The 23,603-nt window shown below is 41.9% G+C and overlaps 1 protein-coding gene across 1 annotated transcript in view; it reads right to left on the reverse strand.

Annotated features, from left to right (window-relative positions):
• Positions 1-8,498: 8,498 nt before the first annotated feature.
• Positions 8,499-23,603, reverse strand: part of TRMT9B (tRNA methyltransferase 9B (putative)) — an 86,968-nt gene continuing 71,863 nt past the window's right edge. The window contains exon 3 of the mRNA XM_082253653.1: positions 8,499-9,549. Coding sequence (XP_082109779.1) covers positions 8,534-9,549 — 1,016 coding nt within the window. The 3' untranslated portion in view covers positions 8,499-8,533. The remainder of the gene's footprint in view (positions 9,550-23,603) is intronic.

The following is a 23,603-nucleotide window of genomic DNA, read 5'->3' on the forward strand; positions in this document are numbered from 1 at the left end:
CATCTTGGAGTCCTTCAGGTGTTTTTTAGCAAACTCCATGCAGGCTTTCATGTGTCTTACACTGAGGAGAGGCTTCCGTCGGGCTACTCTGCCATAAAGCCCCGACTGGTGGAGGGCTGCAGTGATGGTTGACTTTCTACAACTTTCTCCCATCTCCTGACTGCATCTCTGGAGCTCAGCCACAGTGATCTTTGGGTTCTTCTTTACCTCTCTCACCAAGGCTCTTCTCCCCCGATAGCTCAGTTTGGCCGGACAGCCAGCTCTAGGAAGGGTTCTGGTCGTCCCAAACGTCTTCCATTTGAGGATTATGGAGGCCACTGTGCTCTTAGGAACCTTAAGTGCAGCAGAAATCTTTTTTTAACCTTGGCCAGATCTGTGCCTTGCCACAATTCTATCTCTGAGCTCTTCAGGCAGTTCCTTTGACCTCATGATTCTCATTTGCTCTGACATGCATTGTGATCTGGAAGGTCTTATATAGACAGGTGTGTGGCTTTCCTAATCAAGTCCAATCAGTATAATCAAACACAGCTGGACTCAAATGAAGGTGTAGAACCATCTCAAGAATGATCAGAAGAAATGGAAAGCACCTGAGTTAAATATATGAGTGTCACAGCAAAGGGTCTGAATACTTAGGACCATGTGATATTTCAGTTTTTCTTTTTTAATAAATCTGCAACAATGTCAACAATTCTGTATTTTTCTGTCAGTATGGGGTGCTATGTGTACATTCATGAGGAAGAAGAATGAACCTAAATGATTTTAGCAAATGGCTGCAATATAACAAAGAGTGAAAAATTTAAGGGGGTCTGAATACTTTCCGTACCCACTGTATATGCGGTGCTTTATATTTTTAGTTAGACCTGAGATGTGGGCAAAGTGATCAAGTTTATGAATAAGATTAGGGCCGGAGATATGAGGAGAGGACATAAAAATTAAAATGTCATGGCAAATAGGCAACGTTTATGTTGATGTACAGCTGATTCAAGTCCTTTAATTGAAGGGTCAGAGCGAATTGATTGGGCAAGGGGTTCGATGAGTAAGGCGAATAGGGGTGGAGAAAATGGACAACCTTGGCGTGTACCTCTGCAGATATTGAACAGATTTGATTTATATCCTGCATATTTACCATACGCTTTAGTTTAATCATATAAAGATGAGATCCAACTTAGGAAGTGAGGGCTGAATCCCCAACGCTGTAGGACATAATTCAAGTAGGGCCATGAAACCATATCAAATGCTTTTTTGATATCTAACGACAAGAAGCAAAGAGGAATTTGATGTGACTTGGCAGCATGCATCAGCAACGTTGCCCTATGTACATTATCTCCCGATTGGCACAGTGGGATGAAGCCAACTTGGTCTCTATGTTTTAAAGAGCCTATTATTTTGTTTAAAGGGTTGTTAAGACTTTCACTAGAAGTTTAATGTCCAGGTTAAGCAGTGAGATAGGCCTATAATTGGAGCTAGATGTTTCATCAGAGAGAGGTTTGGGGATCATTGAAATATTTGCTGTTAGAGATTCAGATTGGGGTTAGAATATGAGCAAATTTCTTGTAATATAAGGCTGAAAAGCCATCCAGACCCGGATGTTTGTTTAATGTAGTTCATAATGGTACATTTAGACCACCTAGGATGTTAATTATGGGATAATAAATTTATATTCAGAGGCCTCTGCTACCTTTATCATCTTCTTGCCTCTGAATATAAATTTATTATCCCATAATTAACATCCTAGGTGGTCTAAATGTACCACCTATAATAAATGTATTATCCCACAATTAACATCCTAGGTGGTCTAAATGTACCATTATGAACTACGTTCCCTAACAACTATCATTACTCATATGATGTTTCTGGCATCAAACTCCATCTTCCTCGTTATAGTACTTCGGATTTGCCTTTTTACCATTGTGATATAATTTAGATATACTCAGGTATGTTAGGTTAGGTGGTTATCTTTTATCCCTTACACCTAGTCCTCCTACCATTATTTTTACTGTGCACTGATCCCCATATGTGGTCCCCTCCCCTGGTCCTATCCAGGTGTTTCCCATGAGCCTTATCAACATACCTTGACAAACTCTAGGTGATTGATATTCATTTAAATGTATCTTATATGTGTATGTTTATAATTACTTCTTGCTGGCTTCACTGGCTTTCTTTTTAGCACCACCATACAGTGTCCAAATCGTATTGTATATTGCTATGTATATATCTATATACCCTAGCTAATGTCAATGTTTTAATTATGCAGAGCAAATGTACCAGTAGCCCCAGAGGAAGCTGTTTCAAGTGAAACATGTAGAGCATTCTGGCTGTATGAAATACCTGCACAACACACATCACATCAATCGACCTTATGGACGACAACACACACCCCTGTCATCGTCTGTGAGATCTGTATGATGTGACATATGCCTATATTATTACTGCATTAAGTACTCTGTATATCCATATACCAATTTTTCTTGTTGGTGGTTCAATGTATCAACTTCTCTATTGAGGCGAAGTATCAATGTTGTTATGTCCTTTTTTAATTGTTAATCAATAAAAATTGTTATTTTTACTAGTGCCGTTAAAGTCCATACTTTTCCCAAACAAACACTATTTTAGAAGAGAATATTGTTGCAGTAATTTTTGAATTGTTTGTTTCCGGGGGATGGAGGTAATGGGAATTGGGGATTTATCTAAAAATAAATAAATGTAGGACTTGATTTGAATCTCCACAAATTAAAAGTGTGCCCATTTTATGAGTATAAACCACCTGTAGTAAAATGGAAAGGAAAGGTTTTGGAGTTTTGTTTTGGGCATAGTAAGATACTACTGTGATTGGAGAATCAGATAAATACCCTAGGAGAATGAGGTATCTCCCTTCAGAATCCTTAATTTCTGTCTGAAGGGTAAAAGGTGTTGTGCGGTGAAATGCCACCAATACTCCTCTTTGTTTGGTCTTAAAGTATGTGCTAAACACAGAATGTAAATGTTAATCATGCACCTTCGTCCTGAAAATATCTTGAAGGCTCTAGAACAATTTGGGCTAAAGGATTTTTATCGTAAAGCATGAACGCACAAACTCTTAAATAAAAAAATGTTGACACTTTGGGCCTACTGTGGACATTTCCCCGTATGGGGTGTATTTCGTTTTGTTGCCAGCGGTTTAGACAGTAATGGCTGTGTGTTGAGTTATTATGAGGGGACAGCAAATTTACACTGTTATAAAAGCTGTACACTCACTACTTTACATTGTAGCAAAGAGCCATTTCTTCAGTGTTGTCACAGGAAAAGGTATTATAAAAATATTTACAAAAATGTGAGGGGTGTACTCACTTTTGTAAGATACTGTATAGACACACACACACACTATATTATGCTACAAAAATAAATAAATGCATCACTTACTGCATACTTAGTCCCCATCAGAGATTTGGAAATGATTACTAATAGTGATTTCCAGGCAACTGGAATTTTCGAAAGGAGGGCAGTCACATTTCTCTCACTACAGGTTTTCATCAGAAATTTTTTTATTTTACCTACCTAAATATTATACTAAGATGCCATGCAATAAATACAGCAACGCTGATAGTTATAAAGATCATCCACTTTAATTATTTAATATTCAGCAAAATAAAATACCTTATACATAAAAGCATATTAACCTGTATTCAAAATGACATACTGTAGTTATGTTGAACACATAGGTCTGGACTGAACCACCATAAACAATATAAAGATACAATTGTGGATATGATATTTGACAATATTTTTCACATGTAGTATTGCTTTAATACTCATTTATTATAATAAAATAAATTAAGGAACATTTACAGTAGAGAAACATGCATAGTAAAAATATATGATAACGAGCTAATGGCTAATTTGTATAAAATAGTTTCAAGTATTGTTGTATGCACTAATAGCAAATAAAATAAATAACAAAATAGTGATGTTACCATACAAAAAAAATAAAAAATACAATAAAATACAGAACCAATACTCATCTTTGATTTAATGCTAAAACAAAAGACAGGTTTATATTGATTAAAAAAAAAACACTATTTCTGGGGTAAACTAAAGTCTATTGATTGCTTCCAAACCTGTAAAGTGACAGAGGCCCCTAGATCATACTGACCACTTGCAAGTGAAAGCTGGATTGTTCACATGGCTTTGTGGTCTGAAGTTCAGTCTTCACATATAACTGTGCCAGTAGAATAGCATTATATCTCAATGATTGTGCAGCAATATGAGATCTCACCTTCAGGTGAACTATAAAATTTAGTTTAGATGAACCACACTAACTGCACAGCACAAGGGAAGGTAGAGAAATCTTTCACAAGCTCACAATTTGATCTGGGCCGAGCATGCATACCTAAAGTCATGTACCATATACACCATAGAAACTTCCAGAGTGTTTAGGAAATAATGAAGGTATGCCATTGCACGCTCCAAATGAGCCTAAAATGTTATTAGATCAGCAGGATGGTCAAAATGAATTGGGCACAGCGGCTTATGATCCAAAAACAAACAATTTTCCACTGTGGACATCGGCACTTACCCATTTGCAAAAACTGCTGACCTAACAACATGTTGAACAGAACCTGTCTAGATGATATAGAAGTTACAACATCTGAACAAAGGTTCAAGGCTGTCATCTTTATTCTTCCTACTACTTGGTTAGTTATTGGCTTGGAATAAACATGTATATATCAGAGGTTGCAACACCAGAAAGTGGGCCTAGTCTAGACAACCTTATCATTAAAACAATGTTAAGCACATCCCTTTTGAATGATACAACACAGTATGCACTCTGCAGATGCTTTATTGCCCAGTCCCACTTTGTTATCTATTTTGATTGGTCCAGGGCTGTCGTCTTTATTACTTCTACTACTTGGTTGATCATTGACTGTGAAAAACAAGTATATATCAGGTGTTGGGACACCAGAAAATGGACCTAGTCTAGACAACCTTATCATTCAAACAGTGTGAGGCATGTCAGTTGTGAATGATGTAGCACTTACAGTAACAGTAAGCACACCGCAGATGCCCTATTACCCACTTTGTCATTCAGTCTGCATTGCTGTGTGCAGACCACCATATTGCAGGCACAAGCTATGAATGGGAAGCTCCTTGTGTTCCAAAATCTGGACCCCTGTAGATGCCATCAGTATAAGTCCTCCTTCGCATGGCTGGTTAGGGGCATTCTCTGGATTCCAGTGGCAGATCTTTGCAGTTGGACTGACCTGGTCATGCGAATAGCAGCGCCCGCTCATCCCATATAAATTAATGACAGGCTGACAGAGGATGTACACAGGTAAACGCTTGGTGTGCAGCTACATGAGAACAGCAGCCACCAGTGTTAGTCTTCATTAGTTTATGTAGGTTTATCGGCTGCTGCTATTTGCATAACAGGCTCCTGTCAGGCTGGGAGAGAAGGGGTGCCTAGACACTATCATCTAGAAGTGCTCTGCTGCATTTAATTGGGGGTTAAATGCTAAAGATACACATTTTTAAGTGATTGCATTAAACATAAAATTGTGCTAAATAATCCACGTCACACAAGGAAGGAGAAGGATGACATCCCAGGACCATGTACCACCAAAAGCAATTCAGCAATGACTGATCTCATACAGTGGGTATAGAAAGGAAATACCCCCTTTAAAATAATCACATTTTGTTGCTTTGCAGCCTGAAATGAAGACAGACACAGTTTTTGTTTTATCCAGCCGTATTCACTCAGTGCAACTTATAACATCCAAAAAAAAAGATAACACCAACAAATCAGAAAAAAACATAAAAAAATCAAAAACAGAATCACAGAGTTGGAAAAAGTATTTTGTAAGTAGTGAGTATTTTGTTGAACCCCCTTTTGGTTTAATTACAGCCTTTAGTCTATTGGGGTATGTCTCTTCTAACTTTGCACATCTAGACTTTGCAGTATTTGCCCACTCTTCTTTGCAGAACTGCTCAAGTGTCAAGGTCTTACCTTGCCTTCCTGTTGGCTGCCATCTTGAACACGTGCAGACTGCTGTCTTTTATAAATTCTGTTTGCATCATCACTTGCCTGCTGCCTGGGCGTCGCTCAGTGATGATGTTGCACACCTGACTATATATATCACCTGATAGCTTGCAGTCCTTTGCCCTTGTGTTTGTGCTCCAAGGTGCATCACTACTAGCAGTCTTCTGTTCTCCATGTTCCTCCGCGCATGACCTGGCTTGGCTGACGACTTTCTTGGCTCTCGATTCTGCATCAGCACATGACCCGGCATCGGCAGACTACCCCTCTGGACTCGACCCCAGCTTGGATGTCTATCCACTTCTAGACTCGATCCTGGCTTGGATGACAACCCACTCTGTATTTGACCCCGGCTGTTCCTGATCTTTCTCCTCACTCTTGTTGTGCGTTTATTGTTGTTGCTATAATAAACTACTTTATTTTACTTGCATCTTCATGTGGTCCAGTTTCCTGGCACCATGACATTAAGTTCAGGTAATTTGATGGCGACCGTTTGTTGACTGCAGTCTTCAAGTAATTTCATAGATTTTTAGCGGGGTTTATAGTGGTTGTTAAGTCAACACAACAAAAACGTCCCATCCATTCTGTAACAAAATGTTATGTGCTCCTTTGTCTGTGTTATATAAAAAATATGCCAATCTCTAGCTATCTCAGAGTGTCTCCCGGCACTGACGTGACTCCTCAGCTCTCTCCTCTGCCTGGCTGACATTTCTAGCGGGCAAAGCCGAGCACTCCCACTGATGTCAGCCGGGAAGGAAGGAGAGCTGAGGATTCACATGAGCGCCAAGAGACACTCTGAGATAGGTACAGATCGGCATATTTTTTATATAACAGAGACACAGGGGCACATAACGTTATATTACAGAAGGGAGTGGATGTTTTTATTGTAGTTATAATAGCAGCAGGAGTGGAGGGGGCAGGCACTGACACAAAGCAGACAGGCAGGGAGGGGAGGGGAAAAGGGAGAGGGGAGAGAGGAGGGGAGGGGAGAGTGGAGAGAAGAAAGGACAGAGAAAGACAGAGCAGGGCTGCGGATGACGGAGGCACGTAAACGGATCATGGTTCAGAGCTCAGCAGCCGAGATAAACGGTGGTCAGTTTACAGGGGGGAGTGTATAAGCAGGCAGGATCAGCCAGGTTTTTAGATGATAAAAGGGGCCAAATTACACAGCACAAGCACTTCGCTGTATAACATGCTCTAAGGGAACAGGATCTGTTTTTTTGTTTTTAGGGTACAAAATTATAATTCTGGGCTCTGACTAGGCCATGCAAGGACATTCGCCTTTTTCTCACTGTGTGATCTTTCTTCCCATGGACAACTTTCTGTCAGAGGGCAGCAGATTTTCCTCAAGAATTTGATGGTATTTTGCCCCATCCATTTTTTCTTCTATCGCAACAAGTGCTCCAGTCCCTGCTGCAGAGAAACACCCCATAACAGGATATTACCACCCTAATGCTTTACTGTACTATTATATTGTTTGGTGTTGAGGCCAAATAATAAAATTTTAGTCTCATCAACCATAACACTTTTTTCCATGTAGCCTCAGAATCTTCAAGGTTTGGCAAAGCTCAGTCGTGACTGCATATGGCCTTTCTTGAGGAGTGGCTTTTTTCTTGCAACCCTCCCATACAAGCCACATTTGTGGAGAACTTGTGATATTGTTGTCACATGCACACAATGACCACTATTTGTCATAAATTCCTGCAACTGCTTCAGAGTTGCTGTAGGCCACTCGGTAGCCTCTCTAATCAGTTACCTCCTGGCTCTTTCACTCAGCATGAAGCGACATCCTGATCCAGGGAGGGTTTGTGTTATACCAAATACCTTCCACTTCTTAATAATAGATTTCACTGTGCTTCTAGGCATTGATAAAGCCTTTGAAAATATTTTGTATCTATCTCCTGACTTGTGCCCATCCACAACTTTATCCCGGAGATCTTCTGACCGTACCTTGCTACCCATAGTTGATTGTTTGCTTCAGTTGCACTACCAGGGACTGAAATGCTCCAGGAAAGCTCTTTTCATGCGGAGCTAATTAATATGACCACAACTGATCACAGTTGACATTCAACTGGCTTTTCGTGCCATTAAGAAGGTGATTAGCTACACCTGATTACGTTTACAAGTCAGGTTTTGGGGGGGGGGGGGTAATCCTTCTGTCCTTAATTTTTTTTTCGACATGTTGGGGTTATATTTCACTTAGATATTATAAGTTGCACTGAGTAAATACGACCAGAATAGAGTTTACAAGTCAGGTTTTGGGGGGGGGTAATCCTTCTGTCCTTCATTTTTTTTTATCGACATGTTGGGGTTATATTTCACTTAGATATTATAAGTTGCACTGAGTAAATACGACCGGAATAGAACAAAAACTGTGTCTGTCTTTATTTCAGGCTGCAAAGCAACAAAATGTGATTATTTTGGGGGGGGGGGGGGATTCTTTGCTATACCCACTGTAATTCTATACTAACAGCTTCCCTTCAACTGCTTACTTGGTAAATGTTTGCAGTCTGCAGCACAAGATTAATTCTTTTCTGCAATTATACACCAGTTGCCATGGTCAAAGCAGCAGCTGATAACATGCAGTTCTGGGATGTCACTCTCCAAAAGACTCCGTAATTCTCCCTCACGGAACACGTGGTAATATCTCAAAAATGCCTTGGTTTCTAAAGTATCAGCCTCCTGATCACTGGCAGCTACAGTTTCATCCAGGACTGAATCACTGGACTCAGTCGTAGATGTTCTCTTTAAAACTCTGGTTTGGTTACACTTAACGCTCTCATTGCTACAAATGCAAGTGCAGTTCTTAGAATCGGTCTGAAAACCGGCTTCCTTTGTGCCATCCTGAGCCAATTCACAGTGCCTTCCATCTCCTGTTTTTGAGGAATCTAAAGTTAGGAACCACTGCTGCTTTTCATGGGAACTGTTTTTAATGAAAACATCGTCATCATCAAAGCTGTGCTCCTTGAGAATCAATCTCTGATGTCCAAGGTCTAGACTACAGTGTCGAGAAGGCTGCACAGATACAGTGCTATTAACCCAACCACTGACAGGGCTCAGAGACTTCATTTTGTCAATCTGCCTCCTTAAAGAGGACTCATCAAGGGATCGAGAGAAGAACCAGGACCGGATTGATCTTCCAATGGCACTGTATAGTCTTGTTTCTTCATTAGAAAACTTAATGCAGCATGATTCAGCTGCTACACAGTTGCCAGAATTATGTGCTTGTTTAGATTCCAGTGTTTGTTTCAGATTATGTAAATTGATGGTCTCATTCTCTCTCATCGACTTCAAGGCTGTGTTGTGCTGCTTGGAATTCAAATCAAAGTTCGGTATGCTTTCACATTGGCTTGTGTCAGAGGTGCATCGAGACAGCAATGCTTTGTTCCATGGCACAAACACATCTTGCTTTTCAAACCTGCGGCTCTTTTGTTCCATGGCCCATACATATAGCATTATCTGACCCCCTGGAAGCAGGATTCTGGACATTTCTTTTATTGCACGAATTCTTCTTTGTTTTGTGGAGAAATGATGAATAACTAGGACAAAAAACAGAACCCAGCATTATCTGTCAACTTATTAATAAATGTTTTTTACTTCGCTTTTATAATAAAATCTTTTTTCTCGATTGCTTAACAACATGAGAACATTGTGAGCCAGGAACTGCCTAGCAATTGTTTGTCACCATTTTCATAATTCCTGTTATAGCTGCAATAATTGCATTAATTTTTTTTTTAAAGGTGGCAAATCAAAATGATACCTTCTAAAATAAAAAAAAATGGTAAATCTTTGCAGAAGGCATTAAAATAAATATTTTGTTTATTGAAAGATAACAGATACTGTGCAATCTCTAAGGCCCCGTTCACACTGGGGCGATCCGACTTCCCGGGACGACCTCCAAGGTCGCGGTGCGAGCAGCGCGCCGCGACCTCGGAGCGGCCGGCATGGACTTCATAACATTGAAGTCTATGACGGTCGCTCCGGGTCGCCCCAAAGAAGCTCCGGACCCTTTTTCTAAGTCTAATTTTTCTATTAGAACGGGTCCGCAGCTTCTCTATGGAAGGCGAACTACGGCGACCTGTGAGGCGACCAGGTCGCCTCACAGGTCGCCCCAGTGTGAACGGGGACTAAATGTTTTTTCAAAAGACTGTACTAATTGGATTTAAGGTGAAGGAAAGGTAAGGGAGGTTTTTGGAATTCTAAATATACCCCTAGTGTCACTTAGGTATAATTCAACAGAGCACATAATTAGAAGAAAAAAAAAGGGATTTTTTTACTCACCATAAAATCCATTTCTCTGAGTTCATCGACTGACACAGCACTCTATTAATCATGACTATAGGGTTATATCACCTGCTGCAGGAGTTGGGCTAGGCAGAACAAAAAACCAGGCTAAGCCTATGGGCCGTCCTAAGCTGGTATATAACCCCCTCTCTGCTATAGGTATTCAGTTTTGTAGCAAGCAGTGTTAGAAGTATCAAGAACTCCTTTGGGCGGTGGGCGCTGTGTCAGTCGATGAACTCAGAGAAATGGATTTTACGGTGAGCAAAAACATCCCATTTTCTCTTTCATTCATGGACGGACACAGCGCTCCATTATTCATGAGTATAGGAATGTCCAAAAGCAGTGCCAAAAGGAAAATGAGGGGTGTGAAAAATAACCCAAGGCTAAACACAACAGCCCTAACCTGGTCACAGGAGCTCAACCAGGACACAGGAGCCCCAAATGAAATAAAAAATGTAAAAAAAAAAAACACCCCTCAAGAGGGAAAAGCCCCTCTTGAACAGCAGCCTGCAAAGCCTTGCAGCCAAAAGAAGCACCTGCAGATGCCAAAATATCAGCTTTGTAGAATTTGGTGAAAGTATGCACCGACGACCAAGTGGCCGCCTTGCAAACCTAAGATATTGATGCTTGATGACGGAAGGCCCAAGAAGTACTCAGCGCCCGAGTAGAATGCGCCGTGACAGGGAAAGGAGGAACCTGACCTTTAATAGAACAGGCCTGAGTCAACGTCTGTCTGATCCATCTAGAGAGATGGTAACCGAAGAAGCAGGCCAGCTTTCTTTGGTCCTTGTGTAACCAAAAAAGCAAGCCTGATCTCCGAAAGGACTCCGTAGCTGGATTGTGCAAACAGAACTGTTTTGAAGGTGGATACCACAAGACCCAGAACCTGTATGCAAATAGGGAGAGAGAACTGTCTGTATGACAACAGTTGGTGAAACACACTTGTCTGCCGGTGCTGAGAAGCCAGCTTTAGGCTTACCAGGCCAAGGTTGCTTGGAACTTCACAGGGAAGATTTAAAAGATCTACTGTATTTCCCTTGTCTGCAGCCCTGGGGGCACAAAACAATTTTTTATGAGCTCAGAAGGAGGGCCTACATTTGCGATGAGGGTGCTTCCCTTCAAGCCACAGCCTCAACTTTCCTGTCAGCCGGGTCTTTAAAGGATGGGGATACCTGTACTGGGATCATGGTTGCTTTATTCAACCTGGAAACAGGAGGGTCCACCACTGGTGGACTGGTCCACTTTTTTAAAAGTGATTCCTCAAAGGGGTAACGTTTGAGGACCACAAAGGGTTGCTTTGGTTGCTCCTACTCTTTATAGATAAATCTGTCAAAATAAGGAAGATAAGAAAACACCTTAGCTGTACTGGGTGACTTCCGGTCCATCTGATAGTTAGAATGACTCCTCCACAGTCGCAGCAGCGAATGAGAAATCTCTGGTGGACGCACTTTTACTTTAAAATGGAGGATGTGGCTGATGTGGCCATAGATTTGGCTGTCCCTTTTGGTACAGGGCTTCATATCAAGTCCCACTGGACGGGCCAGGCCCACGGCGGCACCAGGCTCAGAATCAGATGAGAGAGACTGAGCAGGAGAAGGTGGGGGACGCTTACTTCTGGGCCTTTGCCCACACGTCACTTCCACCTGGGATACCGAGGAATGTAGGACCGCCCTCAGTGCAACAACGGGGAGTTGGGATTCCAAGGGACCTGCCACCTCCATGAGGGAGTCAGTGGAGATGTGACCCTGGAGGCTCCATAGGATAAGGGAGACCCCGCAGCACAAAAGGTTTTTGGCACTACTATGGATCCCCCACACTCAGGGCACCTACTAGCAGAGAGAGAGAGCTAGGGACCCCCAAGGACTCACCACTACCAGCCGGAGGAGCTAAGTGCCATCCAGTTCATATATCCTGGGAAAAGAGGAAGAGGAGGAGGAGAAGGAAGAGGTAGGAGGAGGGAGAGGAAGAGGGAGGAGGAGGAAGAGGGAGGAGGAGGAAGAGGAGAAAGAGGAGGAGGAAGAGGGGGAAGAGGAGGAGGGGGAAGAGGAGGAGGAAGAGGGGGAGGAGGAGCCCAGGCATCACCCTGCGGCTCTAGCCGTCTCCAGCATCAAGACAGACTAAGGGAAAATGGCCGCCGTGATGTCACAGACTACACAAACATGGCCACCGGCCAGAGACCATAGCAAACCAAGGGAAAAAGGCCACCGTGACGTCATGACTTCCCAAACATGGCCACCGCCACACTGAATGCTTGGGTACAGGCTGTCAAGATCCACCCTGCGCCCTCTGCATCGCTGTGCCCCCTTTACCACCGTGCCCTCTGCAATAGGAGCCCCCCAAGATACTGTACTCTACACTGCACATGGCTGGACATACATCCAGGGAACTCCGCTGTGCCCTCTGCACCGCTACGCACTCTGCAATGGAACCCTCAATGTACTGTACTCTACACTGCACACGGCAGGACATACATCCAAGCGTCTCTGCTGCGCCCTCCACCCCATGGACTTTTCAGAGGGGGGGTATAAGGGTCAGACACCCAAGAGTCTCTGCTACATCCTCTGCACTGAAACCCAGCTTAACTGAGGGATTTTTAGGATGGGAGAAGGTAACTCGCAGACAGGCCTGAAAATCCCTGGAGGATAACCACGTCCACCCCAAACTGCACAATATGGGGAGAGGAGGGGCTGTACTTACGGCTCCATGGTGCAGGTGATGCTCCAGACAGAACTCCTTGCCACCGAAGCGGAGGTGCTGTCAGCCCAGACGGCTCTGTGATTAAGACCAGCGCTCAGTTGTATGTGGCCCTAAGAGACATTTACCTCGCCAGCCTCTGTCCATGAGGTTATGTCGCAGCCGACCTAGTGCATAGCTGCGGTCTGCATGCCCTCACTGGCTGGACTGGGGGGACCACTGGATCTAGATTATCTAGCCCATCGCCCAGTTGGTTGTAGATTTCCCAGGAAAAAAATGCAAAAAGATGCATGGAAGGAGAGAAAATTGCTAGGATCAAGAGATCCCAGCAGGGAGCCTAGGTTGTTACTCCTGACTAGAAAGAATAAAACTGAATTCCTATAGCAGAGAGGGGGTTAGATACTAGCTGAGGTTGGTCCATGGGCATAGCCAAGTTTTTTGTTCTGCCTAGTCCTACTCCTGCAGGGGGTGATATAACCCTATAGTCATGATTAATAGAGCGCTGTGTTCGTTGATGAACGAAAGAGAAAACACAATTTTATTAAATACAGTTTAAAACCACAAAAACAGTCTGTATTCTTTCAATAGGGTCTACGTGTTTCAGGGATATATCGCTTCTTCAGGAGAGCTTGTTTACAATCATATAAACAAATCTACAGAGAAAAAAAGATAGAAAAAGCCATAAACAAACAAAATAAGTTATCGCTTTGACATAGTGCATAGGTACAAGGCCAATCACATTTTGCATGATATACATGGATATATCAGTATCAGCCAAAAAGAAATAGCAGATATAGATTAGTTTATATAGGGTTATACATTCCTTGTGATACAATAGGAAAGAAAGCATAGCACAAACCATATTTGCCAATGTTGTGAGATTTTACCCCAAATAGGATAATGGCAATGTGCAGAGATGTGAAGGGGAGAGTCAGTAGCTTTCCATGCCTGCTGGCCCATAGGAGGATATCCTTCGGGTAAATAGTATATACACCAAAATATAGTCCAACAATCCAAGCTGTATAAAATAAAGGCAAAAAATAACTATAAAGAAAAAATGTGTAAGTGAGGCTATAGGCTAAGATCAACATAGTCCATATACACCTCACCTAACCTGATAGTGGATGAATAAAGTCTATCAAGTGAGCTGGTATGCAGTTATACACCAGGGTCTTAAATGGTGTAGATGGAGTAGATGAACAAATATACTGATTGGTGGAAATAAGTCCATATATGCAGATCAGAGACCCAGCCAGTTGATGGTCATCTATAGTAAAAAATACAAATTTGGGTTAAGTCCGAATAGGCAGCCATACTCACAAATATAATAGAAAAGCCATAAAACAAAATAAGGATCCAAAGAGATTCAAATACCTGTCATTACCTCTGGATGGACAAACAGCAGGTCTAAGCCCCTGTTCACACTAGATGTGGTGTTAATTTACAGCGAATTCGCACCGCATGATAATCGCAACCTGTTTATGAAAACTGATTGCAAAGTGTATGTTAAATAAACGTTTTCAAAATGCAGCGTGATTTGCAAAATCAGATCGCATGAGTATTAAGAGCCATGCAATCTGATTCTGGTGTGCATAAAAAGGTACTGCACGAGTTTGGTCTGAATGCGATGCAAATTCAGCCATTCAGTTTGTATGGCTGAATTCGCATGACCCAGACATCGTATGTGATCTGCACAGCAATGTGATGTGAATCACATGCGATGTCTGCCATCGTACTAGTTTGAACCAGCCATAATTCTCCATCTCAAACTGAGCTAAAAGCTGCCCATAACAGGTGATCTATATATACCCCCCATCAAGGTTCACCTCCAAGGGCCACCTGTTATGTCGTGGATGGGGTCAATAAATAAACCCCATGTGTGCTCACGCCACACTTGCGGGACTCTCCTGCCCCTGTGTGTGTATCCTCACATCATTGGAATGGAATCCTTGCTAGAGGACAACCTTCCAAAGAGACAGGACACATTGTTCTGTTGATATAAACACCCATGACTCTCGGGCGTGGTAAGTTGGCCTCTGGACCGAAAGTGCACCGCTGGAAGTGACCCAAACCTGGAAATGCATCAAAAAATCTATTATACATAGCCACCGGGTGTACCCAGATGGTGGCTATGCGCTAATGAACAGGGAAAAGAACACATACTCATCTGAAACTGGGTGTACTAAAGGTGGAATCCATATCAGGATGCACATCCACATAGATCTCCAGCCACCCCACCAACATCCGGGCCACCTCAGGGCTATCACGCCCACCCGCAAATAAGATACGCACAAAAACAATCTGGGCAACAACATGCAGGGGGAGGAAATGGCCCGGCAAGTCAAGAACAGCCGAACCCTCCCCATCTTTGCAAGATAGATAGAAATTATCTATGCTGAATTAAAATAAATTAAAATAGAACAGTTAAAGAGAAATCAGATATCTGGAAATCTCAAATCATCATATCATGGGGAATGTGTACAGGGTTTGTTACATCTATGAATCATATTCTATAACATGAAATGGATGTATAGTACATCATATATCACATCAAAGGACCAATATCAACATCAGAGTATGCATATTATACCATTCCCTAAGCCAAGGGTGAAGTGGATGACGGAGCCTTTGTATAGTTGAAAAACCCATAGCCAAACACTTTGTTGAAAAACATCAATATAAACCTGATAGTCTGAGATTTATGGCCCTAGCACGCATACATCCAGTCCAAAAAAAGGGGTGATTTTGATCGCAGGATCTTACAAACGGAGACCCGGTGGATCTACTCTCTTCAGGCCACAAAGCCATGGGCCTTAACCGCTTGCCTACCTCCCCACAGTACATATGTACTGTGGGGCGGGAGCTCCTACAGGGGAAATCATGTACCTGTACGTCTTCGGGACTTCTGGGTTAGCGACCAGCTCCCGCTGTGATTGGACACAGCGGGAGCCAATGAACAGGTCCGGCATACCCGATGTCCGCCGGGACTAGCTGATTGTTCCCGACAGAAGCAGAACGGCGGTTTGCCCATGTAAACAAGGTAGATCGCTGTTCCGTGACCAGGGAGGACAGAGATCTTGTGTTTCTGCTAAGCAGGAACATGGATCTCTTTCTTTACACAGTACAAGTGCCTCCCTCACAAATTTAGAAACCACTCTCTAAGGACACATTTAACCCTTTGCTCACCCCTGATGGTAACCCCTTCCCTGCCAGTGACAGTACACATTTTTTAGTACATTAGTACATTTTTTTACATTTTAATGTACATTAGTACATTTAGTACATTTTTTAATACAGTGACAGTACACATTTTTTAGCACTGATTACTGTATTGGTGGCACTGGTCACCAAAAAGTGTCACTTAGGGGTTTACTAAAGCTAGAGAGGGCAAAATTAGTCCCAATTCTGCAGAGAAACCAATCAGCTTCCAGGTTTATTACTAAAACCTAATTAAACAAGTTGAGGTTAGAAGCTGATTGGTTTTTCTGCAGAATTGAGAATAATTTTGCCCTCTCTAGCTTTAGTAAATAAACCCCTTAGTGTCTGACTTGTCCCCCACAATGTCGCTGTACCGCTATAAGTCATTGATCGCCACTATTACTAGTAAAAAGAAATAAATAAAAATTCCAAAAAATATCCCATAGTTTTTAGACTCTATAACTTTTGTGCAAACCAATCAAGTTTTTTTTTTTACCAAAAACATGTAGCAGAATACATATTGGCCTACACTGATGAAGGAATTCGATTTTTTTAAATATTTTTATTGGGTGTTTTTATAGCAGAAAGTAAAAATATTTTATTTTTTTTTTCCAAAATTGCCACTATAGTGCAAAAAAATAAAAACCTCAGAGGTGATCAAATAACACCAAAAAAAGCAGCTGAAGTGGATAATAACTCGATCAGGTACTCCCCTTTTTAACCCTGGGTTAACTCTTCACCCTTGGCTTGGGGAATGGTACATTATGCGTACTCTGTTGTTGATATTGGTCCTTTGCTGTGATTTATGATCTTCTACATATCCATTTCATGTTATACAGTATATGATATGATTCATAGATGTAACAAACTTTGTACACATTCCTCAGGATATGAAGATTTGATATTTCCAATAAGATTTCTCTTTAATTGTTCTATTTTAACTTATTTTAATCCAGCATAGACAATTTCTATCCATCTTGCGGAGATGGGGGAGGGTTCAGCTGTTCCTGACTTGCCGGCCCATATCCTCCCCCTGCATGTTTGCCGCCCTGATTTTTTTTGTGCACATCTTATGTGCAGGTGGGCGTGATAGCCCTGGCGTAGCTATCATGATATTGGTGGGTTGGCCAGAGGTCTATGTGGATGTGCATCCTGGTCTGAATGCCACCTTAGTACACCCAGTTTCATCTGGGGATGTGTCTTTTTCCCTGTACATTAGCGCACGGCCGCCATCTTGGTACACCTGGCGGCTAAGTATAATAGATTTCTTAATACATTTTTGGATTTGTGTCACTTCCAGTCCGGGCGCCAGCTTACCACACCCATGAGAGTCATTGGTGTTTATATCAACAAAACCTTGTGTCCGGTCTCTCTGGAAGGCTGTCCTTTAGCAAGGATGATATTCCAATGATATGAGGATACACACAGGGGCAGGAGAGGCCCGCCAGTGTGACGTGAGCACACATGGGGTTCATTTATTGACCCCACCCATGACATAATAGGTATCCCTTGGAGGTGATCTTTGATGGGGGTATATATAGATTACCTGTTATGGGCAGCTTTTGGCTAAGTTTGAGGTGGAGTGTTATGTCCCGTACACACGTACCGATTGTCGGCCGTAAATATTCGGCCAACGTCCGATCGGCCGATTGTCGGCTTGTTAGTATGCTGCTTCCGACAACCGACTGCGACTTTTCGTCCGAACAAAATCTGGTGTGCAGGCTATATAATTTTTGTAGGCCAACAAAGAACGGCCGATTGTTCGTCAGTCAGTACAGATTTCGGCCGACAAAAAGCAGATGAGCAAGACTGGGCATGCTCAGAGAAGAAAAAACACACGGAAAGTTAACCATCACATGACATCACTTCTGAAGTTGGTTGTTGTTGGCCGACAAAATTCGTGTGCAGTCTTGAGCACTTTTCAACCAACACAACAGCACTGGACAAAAGACGGCCGATCGTTCGGCCGACAATCGGTATGTGTGTACGGGGCTTTAGACCTGCTGTTTGTCCAGCCAGAGGTAATTACAGGTAGTGAATCTCCTTTGATCCTTATTTTGTTTTTTTAGCTTTTCTATTATATTTGTGAGTATGGCTGCTTATTCAGGCTATACCCACTTTTGTATATTTTACCATAGATGACCATCAACTGGCGGGGTATCTGATGAGCATATATGAAATTATTTCCACCGATCAGTATATTTGTTCACCTATTACATCTACTCCATCTATCTAAGACCCTGGTGTTTAACTGCATACCAGTTCACTTGGTACACTTTATTCATCAACTATAAGGTTAGGTGAGGTTTTTTTGGACTATGTTGATCTTAACCTATACCCTCACCTACACATTTTTCTTTACAGTTATATTTTGCCTTTATTTTATACAGCTTGGATTGTTGGACTTTTTTTGGTGTATATACTATATACCTGAGGGATATTCTTCTATGGGCTGGCAGGCATGGAAAACTACTGACTCTCCCCTTCACATCTCTGCATTTTGCCCCCTGTCTGGGGTAAGAAATCTCACAACATTGGCAGATATGGTTTGTGCTATGCTTTCTTTCCTATTATATCTTGAGGAATTTATCAACCTGTATGAAACAATGTATATCTTTTACATATGCTTTTTCTTTTTGGTTGATACTGATATATCCATGTATATAATGCAAAATGTGATTGGCCTTGTACCTATGCGATATGTCAGTGTGTTTTTATGATTGTAAACAGTGTTAAGCTTCGAGTTCGAGTCGAACGCAAGTTTGACTCAAACATCGGGTGTTCGTGTGTTCGCTGAACACACGAAAAAACAGGGCTCTTCATGGGAAATTCGCCAGCCAATGAGCGCCCCATAATGCACTGCACAATTGCAGTGCATTAAGTGCTTGTGATTGGCCAAAGCATGCACCTGACCTGTATACTTTGGCCAATCATAGCACAATTTCCTGTAGCTTTAGCCAATCATTGCTCAGGGGCTAAGTCGACGCCCCACACTATATAAGGCTGCTTACACGGCAGCCCAGTGTAGTGTGTTAGTGGATGAGATAGGAGTGAGATTAGGCAGGTAGTTAGTGGATTGTGCATTTTATATATTAATATATCAGCTAGTGTAGTATATATATATGTTTAAAAGTGATGGTGCGCTTTTCTTAAATGTGAAAAATCATATATTGAACAATATATAACAAAAATGGGGAAAAAAAAAAAACCCAATCAAAATCACAGTGATAGGTGAGTAGGTGTAAAATGAACAAACAAAATAGTCAAATAACACTCGATGTGACTATACAAATACACATTAAAATAAAAGTCCATTGAATAATGTGATCCAAAATGTGAAAAAATGGTGAAGAAAGTCCAATTAAAAATCAAGGTGATGATGTAGTGTTCCCTCCACCGGGTGAAATGCCTCCTTACCTGGCGGAAAGAAGGTAAGTGCCTGATAATGATATTCTAATATGGAAACCAGTGTTCTATTTCCACCTGCACGCGTGCAAGGTCACCCAGGTGATAAATAAATACAAGCCTCTTACCAGATGTAAGAGACAATCAAGCCTCTAAATATCCTGATCATGAGGATGCTTCTTTAACACCATGGATGGATGAAATCATTCACACTTTCTTCCCTCTGTATATACCAACGTGTGTCTCCTATCCTTTTGGGGTGATGGACTCCCCGCGATGTTCCAAAGTACATAAAAGAATGGATGGGACTAATAGTGCATTACCTTTTATATGCAATTTATTGATATACAGATTTGCACTTACAGTTAGGTTGAAAGTTCGGGCAGAAAATCATATATTGACAGGCTGAGGATCTCTAGGTGCATCGGGTCCGGCTGCAGCACGGACCGCCGATGACGCAATGACGGCACGCCTCCCTCCTGACGCGTTTCCTCCAATAGGGCTTCAACTTGAGATGGGAGAAGTTGAAGCCCTATTGGAGGAAACGCGTCAGGAGGGAGGCGTGCCGTCATTGCGTCATCGGCGGTCCATGCTGCAGCCGGACCCGATGCACCTAGAGATCCTCAGCCTGTCAATATATGATTTTCTGCCCGAACTTTCAACCTAACTGTAAGTGCAAATCTGTATATCAATAAATTGCATATAAAAGGTAATGCACTATTAGTCCCATCCATTCTTTTATGTACTTTGGAACATCGCGGGGAGTCCATCACCCCAAAAGGATAGGAGACACACGTTGGTATATACAGAGGGAAGAAAGTGTGAATGATTTCATCCATCCATGGTGTTAAAGAAGCATCCTCATGATCAGGATATTTAGAGGCTTGATTGTCTCTTACATCTGGTAAGAGGCTTGTATTTATTTATCACCTGGGTGACCTTGCACGCGTGCAGGTGGAAATAGAACACTGGTTTCCATATTAGAATATCATTATCAGGCACTTACCTTCTTTCCGCCAGGTAAGGAGGCATTTCACCCGGTGGAGGGAACACTACATCATCACCTTGATTTTTAATTGGACTTTCTTCACCATTTTTTCACATTTTGGATCACATTATTCAATGGACTTTTATTTTAATGTGTATTTGTATAGTCACATCGAGTGTTATTTGACTATTTTGTTTGTTCATTTTACACCTACTCACCTATCACTGTGATTTTGATTGGGTTTTTTTTTTTCCCCATTTTTGTTATATATTGTTCAATATATGATTTTTCACATTTAAGAAAAGCGCACCATCACTTTTAAACATATACACGTCCTATCATCTGGTTGCAGCCTTTCACCTAATCAGCGCACCCCTTTCTTTTCAATAGTATATATATATATATATATATATATATATATATATATAAATAAACCAGTGCAGTATATATCAGCTAGTGCAGTATATATTTGTTAGTGCAGTATATATATCAGCCAAGTCCAGTGTATATATCCGCCAGTGCAGTATATATCAGCTAGTAACTGCGAGGGGTTACAGTGTTCAGGCACCACCAACAACCAAGGCCCATTTTTCTGCACCTGTATGAAAAGTACATGCGATTTAAATTTTGTATCTAATTTTTAACAGGGCCCGTTCCTGCACTCAGCAAGAGTAACTGCGAGGTGTTGCGGTGTTCAGGCACCACCAACACCCAAGGCCCAATTTTTCTGCACCTGTATGACAAGTACATGTGATTTAAATGTTGTATCTAAATTTTTACAGCAGAGCTCGTTCCTGCGCCTGCGTGTTTTTTTTTTAATCATTTTGGTGTACCAAATCCAAATCCATACCAAACACAAAGGGACTAGGGGGGGCCCTACGCCATTTTTTAAATTTTTTTTATCTGTATTGCTGGGAGCCGACAATACATTACAGCCGCAGGCAAGTTTAAATTACATTTTTTTCCTTTAGAAATGTCAGTATTGTTGCAGCAGGCTACATACATTGCACAAATGTGCCACTTTACAGGCACATTAAGGGGACCCCCCAACCACGATATTTAAAGGAATTTTTCATTTTTATTGTTTCACTTTAAGCATCTTAAACATCACTGCTCCTTTAAAAACGATTGTTTTAAAATATTTTTTTGCATTGGTACATGTCCCCCAGGGCCGTACCCAGGTCCCCATACACTTTTTTTGGGCAATAACTTGCATTTAAGCCTTTAAAATGAGGACTTGATTTTTCAGGTTTGAGTCTTATAGACTTTAATGGAGTTCGAATGTTCGAACAAACTTTTCCCCCCCTTGCGGTGTTCTAGTGCGAACCGAATAGGGGGTAGTTTGGCCCATCCCTAATTGTAAACATGCTCTCTGAATATACAAAACTTTTGCGGGTCCTGAGGACATGATATACAGTATCTGCAAAATGTGTAGACCTTATTGAAAGGACACATATTATTGTCTTTGTGATGTATCTAATGTCTATTATAGTTTTAAACTGTATTAATTAAAATTGTGTTTTTTTTTTTTTACTTATATGCTCAGTTAAATTATATATAAGTGACAAATGATATATATATGTATTACACATACATATACATATACAGTATCTCACAAAAGTGAGTACACCCCTCACATTTTTGTAAATATTTTATTATACCTTTTCATGTGACAACACTGGAGAAATGACACTTTGCTACAATCTAATGTAGGGAGTGTACTGCTTGTATAACAGTGTGAATTTGCTTTCCCCTCAAAATAACTCAACACACAGGCATTAATGTCAAAACCGCTGGCAACAAAAGTGAGTACACCCCTAAGTCAAAATCTCCAAATTGAACCCAATTCAACATTTTCCCTCCCCCGGTGTCATGTAACTTGTTAGTTTTACGAGCTCTCAGGTGTGAATGGGGAGCAGGTGTGTTAAATTTGGTGTTATCGCTCTCACTCTCTCATACTGGTCACTGGAAATTCAACATGGCACCTCATGGCAAAGAACTCTATGAGGATCTGAAAAAAAGAATTGTAGCTCTACATAAAGATGGCCTAGGCTATAAGAAGATTGCCAAGACCTTGAAACTGAGTTGCAGCATGGTGGCCAAGACCATACAGCAGTTTAACAGAACAGGTTCCTCTCAGAACAGACTTCACCATGGTTGACCAAACAAGTTGAGTGCACGTGCTTAGCCTCATATCTAGAGGTTGCCCTTGAGAAATAGACGTATGAGTGCTGCCAACATTGCTGCAGAGATTGAAGAGGTGGGGAGGTCAGCCTGTCAGTACCACAGTGCCATAAGCCGCACACTGCATCAAATTGGTGTGCATGGCTGTCGTCCCAGAAGGAAGCCTCTTCTAAAGATAATGCACAAGAAAGCCCGCAAACAGTTTGCTGAAGACAAGTAGACTAAGGACATGGATTTCTGGAACCATGTCCTGTGGTCTGATGAGACCAAGATAAACTTATGTGGTTTAGATGGTGTCAAGCGTGTGTGGCGGCAACCAGGTGAGGAGTACAAAGACAAGTGTGTCTTGCCTACAATCAAGAATGGTGGTGGGAGTGTCATGGTCTGGGGCTGCATGAGTGCTGCTGGCACTGGGGAGCTACAGTGCATTAGGAGAACCATGAATGCCAACATGTACTGTGACATACTGAAGCAGAGCATGACCTCCTCCCTTCAGAGACTGGGCCGCAGGGCATTATTCCAACATAATAATGACTCCAAACACACCTCCAAGATGACCACTGCCTTGCTAAAGAAGTTAAGGTTAAAGGTGATGGACTAGCCAAGCATGTCTACAGACCTAACCCCTATTGAGCATCTGTGTGGCATCCTCAAATGGAAGGTGGAGGAGCGCAAGGTCTCTAACATCCCCCCAGCTCCGTGATGTCGTAATGGAGGAGTGGAAGAGGACTCCAGTGACAACCTGTGAAGCTCTGGCCAACTCCATGCCCATGAAGGTTAAGGCAGAGCTGGAAAATAATGGTGGCCACACAAAATATTGACACTTTCGGCCCAATTTGG

This window comes from Pelophylax lessonae (assembly GCF_965119305.1).
Source record: "Pelophylax lessonae genome assembly, chromosome: 1".
In the NCBI taxonomy this organism is placed as follows: Eukaryota; Metazoa; Chordata; class Amphibia; order Anura; family Ranidae; genus Pelophylax; species Pelophylax lessonae.